The following is a 6,000-nucleotide window of genomic DNA, read 5'->3' as shown; positions in this document are numbered from 1 at the left end:
AACAAAATACTAATACTCCCTACTCCCTGTGTACCATAAAAAAGAAATCTAAAATGTATTATATTTGTATTAGATTGGTTTTCAGACGGATAGAGCACATCTCAATAAAAACCAATTTAAAATTGGATTTAACATAATTCTATATTGGTTTTTGTTAGGACAGAAATTAATTTAGAATTGAATTTGATTAGTTTTTATTGGGATGGAAGAAGTAGAGCGCTGCACCCTCCTCAAATCTCAATGATCAGTACAGTAGCAGAGAGAAATAGAGAGAGAGCCAAAACACACGGGTTACAAAACTCCAAGCGCCAAAAAGAAAAAGAAAAAAGAATGTAGTAGTAGGCTGTAGCTGGCCTGCACTGCACGTCTGGAGTTGTGCAGCCAGAAAGGCAAGGCAGCACACTTGCTGCCGCTCTCGCCTCCCCATACCCATACTCAGTAGAGTAGCTAGGAAGAAGGCAAGGGAAGGGCATGGCGACGCTGCCGGACCTGGGTGTGTCCGCCTTCATCAACATCTTGGGCGCCTTCGTCTTCCTCCTCATCTTCGCCGCCCTCCGCCTCCAGCCCATCAACGACCGCGTCTACTTCCCCAAGCTCTACCTCACTGGCCAGCGACGCCACCACCCTCACCCTCATGGCTTCGTCAACCTCGACCTCTGCTCCTACCTCCGCTTCCTCGCCTGGGTCCCCGGCGCCCTCCGCATGTCCCAGCCCGACCTCATCCACCACGCCGGCCTCGACTCCGCCGTCTACCTCCGAATCTACACGCTCGGGTTGGTTTGCTCCCTCCTACACCTCCCTTCCTTTTCTTTTTTACTACACTACTTGACTACTGGTATTCCAGATTAATTAAGCACCACCGTATACGTAGTTGCATTTGCTTTCCCTGCACTGCACATTATCATGGGCATCCCTCCCTTCCTAGCTAGTGCAACTCTTGTTGATTTGTGTCTAGTATGTGCTCTTGCTTGCCTGTGTCTCCTACCAAAGTCGTCCTGCTCATACAGTACTACTATGGACTTCAATTATGGTTGTTTCCAGCTGCATGGAGTATGCGATAGGAATTACTCTTCTTTGCTTCTTTTTTTTTTTGTGTAAAGAAAATCCTTGCTTGCTACACTACTGTAGTCCTTTTTATTTTCTCTGCCGCTAATTAAGGAGCTCTTTCCTGAATACTTTCGCTCATTTCCGATTCCATCCACAATTGATTGATTGGACCTCACAAATTGAGGAGGAGTGCTGCTTGCCAAGAATATTACTATATTGCTTGTATGTGTTTGGTGATGACGACATTGTGGCCGTGATGGATCCCGCGGTAATTAGTTACTGGACTAGTTAATACTCCTTCGTTGAAAACGGTGTCGGCGGATAGGATAATCTTAACTTGATGTGCACCGCAATTCCTGGCCTTGTTTCATGGAGGAAGAGCCATAGCCTGTATATTTTGTTTGGGGCCTAGCCTACACGACTGGTACTCCTATGAATTCATAATGCAGTTCTAAATTAAAATATACACATATATTTCTAATGTTTGGCGTGTTGCTCATGTTCTTGAATCATGCTCGCCCACTACCTTTGGAAAATTGCCGTCCAACTTTTGTTTGTCTCCAACGATTCCTCAATCCGTGTGATGGTGGGGACTGCTCTTTTACAACTGGAGATGCTTTTCTTGCCACTTTGGAACTTGCATGAAATTTACTCAAAAAGTTTTACCTATACAGGATGTACTAGTCATATTTTGATACTTGTACTCTTGTCATTCTCTTATTTATAGTACTGTACAGAACAAAGTATATATAACTCCACCATCACGTGGGGGAAACTAACTAACTAACTTGTGCTAGAAGTTTGAGGATTTTTCAGCCATAGTTCCTCAGGCAGCGCCTTGGACCTTTTCTTTTTCCCTTTCCCCACTTTCCTGTGAGCAAAAGTTTTGAGTTTGTGCCATGAGACAAATGATCAAATTTTATTTAACCAGTTTCTATGTTTTGCACACTAACCCTTTTGTTTTGTTTCTTTGGCAGCCTCAAGATATTTTTGCCCATCATGACTGTCGCCTTGCTGGTTCTTATTCCAGTTAATGTCTCTGGTGGCACGTTACTTAATTTACGAAAAGAAATTGTCTTTAGTGATATTGATAAGCTTTCCATATCAAATGTCAACCCTGGATCCAACAGGTTTGTCCACAAGTATCTTAATCATGAACTCTTAGCAGTGTTAATTATTCTTTGGCAGAGCTCGTATAATTGTTGATGACTGCTGTACTTGAACTCTACATTGCTCTGGCTTTATGCTTTCATTTGTAGCATTGCTTGAAATTGTCTGACCATGTCCTCTGCATTTCACTTCAGGTTCTTTATCCATCTATTAATGGCATATGTGTTCACTTTTTGGACTTGCTTTATGCTATACAAAGAGTATAGCAATGTGGCATTTATGAGATTGCACTTCCTGGCTTCTCAGAAGCGTTGTGCTGATCAGTTCACTGTAAGTGCAAATAACTAGGCAATGCTATATTTAGTTCTACTACAATTTATGTATCACAACCAAGCTCCACTAAATTTTTTGTAAAGGAATAGAAGAGCAGTTGAACAAATATTTGGATTTAATGTCTATAGTGTTGTCTTGCTGACTGGGGCATACTCCTTTTATTGTGATATAACTCAATGGGATACCATTTAATATTGAGATCCATAGTTATACTATATCACTTACTAATATATTTTGGCATGGCAGGTGATTGTTAGAAACATACCTCATGTTTCAAGCCATTCAACATCTGAAACAGTGGATGAATTCTTCCGTAGGAATCATCCAGACCACTATCTTGGTCAGCAGGTACCTAATCCTCACCATTGCTTATGCCTCATCATGGATTTAAACTGGAATGATGTTTAAAGCTCTACTTGATTTCTGACCGATATTCAATTTACAAACCATGGTTATTGATGAATATACTGACCGCAAAACTAACCTCAATCTGGATGTTCAGGCTGTTTATAACGCAAACAGGTATGCTAAACTTGTGAAGAAAAAAGAGAGGCTTCAAAACTGGTTGGATTACTACCAGCTGAAGTTTGAAAGGCATCCTGGAAAAAGACCAATTGGAAGGGTATTTTATAAACGTTGATCCTGTCCTTTCGTTTGCATCAATACCAAGTTCTTGGACAACTCGTTTTGAATTCATGTTCCCCCCAAGAAATGTTTCAAGCTTGTGAATATTTTTGGTTCTGCAGACAGGGTGCCTTGGTTTCTGCAGTAGAGAAGTGGATCAAATCGACTATTACCGTGCTAGAATCAGCGAGCTTGATAAGAAGGTAGAGCTAGAACCCACAGTGTCGTGTTTCTTACCATTCACAGGCACTCAGCATAACTTTGCAGGCTGTTGCATGTATGTTTGTATGCATGAGTGAGGCTCTTGTTCAGTTTTAACTTTTAACACAAGCTGTTTGTTATTGTGATCTTTTTAGCTTGCATCTGAGCGTCAAAGAGTTCTCAATGACCCAAAAGCTGTTATGCCAGTTGCTTTTGTGACATTTGACTCGAGATGGGGAGCTGCTGTATGTGCACAGACACAACAGTCAAAGAATCCTACCCAATGGCTAACTGATTGGGCTCCTGAACCGCGGGATGTATATTGGCAGAATCTTGCCATTCCATTTTTCTCTCTCAGTATCCGCAAGTTCCTGATATCCATTGCAGTTTTTGCTCTGGTGTTCTTCTACATGATACCTATAGCTTTTGTGCAATCACTTGCCAATCTTGAGGGTATTGAAAAAGTTGCACCTTTCCTAAGGCCTGTGATAGACGCGTAAGTTAGCTCCCATTATATCTGTCGAGGTTCTGTAAATTGCGCCCCTTTTGCTATTCACTCATCATATGGCTTGCTGTATAACTTGCAGACCAGTGGTGAAATCCTTCCTGCAGGGTTTCCTTCCGGGTTTGGCTTTGAAGATTTTTCTGTATATCCTCCCAACGGTTTTGATGATTATGTCAAAGGTTGAAGGTTATGTGTCTTTATCATCTCTGGAAAGGAGGGCTGCTTCAAAATATTACTACTTCATGCTGGTGAATGTATTTCTTGGAAGCATAATCGCTGGCACAGCTTTTGAACAGCTAAATGCATTTTTCCATCAGCCACCGTCACAGTAAATTTCTTCGAGCAACCTCTCTTTTGTCACATATGCTACTGTTTCCTTGTCCTCAATTAACTAGTGCGATCATGGCATATACGAGTAAATATACTGATATGATCCTTCCTTCCAATTTCTGCAGAATACCAAGGACCATTGGAGTAGCTATACCAATGAAAGCTACATTTTTTATGACATACATAATGGTTGATGGGTGGGCTGGCATCGCGAACGAGATTCTTCGAGTGAAGCCGCTGGTGATATACCACCTGAAGAACATGTTTATTGTGAAAACGGAGCGGGACAGGGAGAGGGCAATGGATCCGGGCAGCATTGGGCTTGCAGAGAACCTCCCATCACTGCAGCTGTATTTTCTTCTTGGGCTTGTGTATGCTGTGGTCACCCCCATTCTCCTCCCTTTCATTATCATCTTCTTTGCCTTCGCTTTCCTCGTGTACAGACACCAGGTGAGTCTGTCTGTCGGTCATGCCTGCTGCTTTGGCTTTGGCTTTGGCTTTGAAAGTGATGGTTGTTTTGGTTTGGCTATTCAGTTAGGCGCTAAAATGTGTTTTTTTTTTTGTTTAGATCATCAACGTGTACAACCAAGAATACGAGAGTGCTGCTGCGTTTTGGCCTCAGGTGCACTCTCGCATAATAGCGAGCTTGCTGATCTCGCATGTAACTCTGTTTGGGCTGATGAGCACCATGAAGGCTGCCTACTCCACCCCGCTGCTTATCTTCCTGCCACTCCTCACCATATGGTTCCACAAGTACTGCAAGAGCCGTTTCGAGCCTGCTTTCCGGAAGTACCCTCTAGAGGTGCGTGCATCTCTCATTACTCTCTTTGTGAAATCAAGAATAATTTGTTCAAGTATATGAAACAATGACATCTAATTAACGAGGGAATAACCTGTGGTGTTGGCAGGAAGCGATGGAGAAGGACAATCTGGAGCGCACGTCGGAGCCAAACCTGAACCTCAAATCGTACCTGCAGAACGCTTACCTGCACCCCATTTTCCACATGTTTGAGCAGCAGCAGCAGCAGCAGCAACGGGAGGAGAAGGTAGAGGTGCGAATCGACAAGGCGCAGCAACATCATCATCGGCAGGTAGAGAAGGAAGAGGAAGAGGAGGAGGAGAGCAAGAGCAGCCAGGCTACAACACACTACTACCACCATCACCATGAGCAGACCACAACGACGACACACCACCATTACCATCAGCATGAGCATATGAGCCACTACCACATGGGCCCCTCCGACACAGCTGACTCACCCTCGCCGCCGCACTTTGTCTACCATTATGGCGTCGACCCTTGATAATCGCCCAGATAGTCTCTTAGCTTCTGAATCACTAGATTATTTGTTCTTTTTTTTTTCCTTTTGTCAATTGGGGGTGATATTTTTATTCCTCTAATTAACGACCGACTGGCTGCTGATAATTATTTAATGATCTGTTGTAAATGCGAATATGTGAGTTGATTGAGTGTGTATATGCACGTAAATTGGAAAAATTCCAATTTGACTCCCTCGAATATAGGGCAGGTAGGCCTGATCCGTATCAGCCCGTAAAACTAGGTATAATATCGTTTCCTTGTTGATGCCACCAAAATGACTAAGGAGAGAGAGAGTGGGGTAGAGAAGGAAGAAGAAAGAGAATGTGGGGAGGATGATATTTGGGCTCTTTCATATTTTTTTAATTTTCTCAAATGATTGGGTTGCCATATGGACACCATGTCAGCAAATACCACCAACAATACTACCTGGGAGTCATTTTGCACCGATTTTAATAGTTGGAGTTATTGTACCTGATTTTATACTTGAGAGATACAAATCACATCCAATCTATATTTCAAATTGAGATTTCTC

At 42.7% G+C, this 6,000-nt stretch overlaps 1 protein-coding gene across 1 annotated transcript; it reads left to right on the top strand.

Annotated features, from left to right (window-relative positions):
* Positions 1-253: 253 nt before the first annotated feature.
* On the top strand, positions 254-5,624 carry LOC127752955 (CSC1-like protein At1g32090). The gene is made up of 11 exons (XM_052278404.1): positions 254-773; positions 2,025-2,177; positions 2,352-2,487; positions 2,737-2,838; positions 2,993-3,112; positions 3,237-3,317; positions 3,471-3,811; positions 3,903-4,148; positions 4,276-4,600; positions 4,719-4,952; positions 5,059-5,624. The coding sequence occupies exons 1-11, from the start codon at positions 472-474 to the stop codon at positions 5,449-5,451; spliced, it is 2,433 nt and encodes an 810-aa protein (XP_052134364.1). The 5' UTR covers positions 254-471; the 3' UTR covers positions 5,452-5,624.
* Positions 5,625-6,000: the final 376 nt, after the last annotated feature.

Source organism: Oryza glaberrima, chromosome 10 (genome assembly GCF_000147395.1).
Source record: "Oryza glaberrima chromosome 10, OglaRS2, whole genome shotgun sequence".
In the NCBI taxonomy this organism is placed as follows: Eukaryota; Viridiplantae; Streptophyta; class Magnoliopsida; order Poales; family Poaceae; genus Oryza; species Oryza glaberrima.
Note: the sequence above shows the minus strand (reverse complement) of the source record. Positions and strands in the feature narration are given on the sequence as shown.

Bases quoted from the DNA above. Each gene is read 5' to 3' on its own strand.
- LOC127752955 (XM_052278404.1), top strand. From the start codon at position 472: ATGGCGACGCTGCCGGACCTGGGTGTGTCCGCCTTCATCAACATCTTG. The intron at 3,812-3,902 runs GTAAGTTAGCTC...TATAACTTGCAG, and splicing joins CTAAGGCCTGTGATAGACGC to ACCAGTGGTGAAATCCTTCC. The intron at 4,149-4,275 runs GTAAATTTCTTC...CAATTTCTGCAG, and splicing joins TTCCATCAGCCACCGTCACA to AATACCAAGGACCATTGGAG.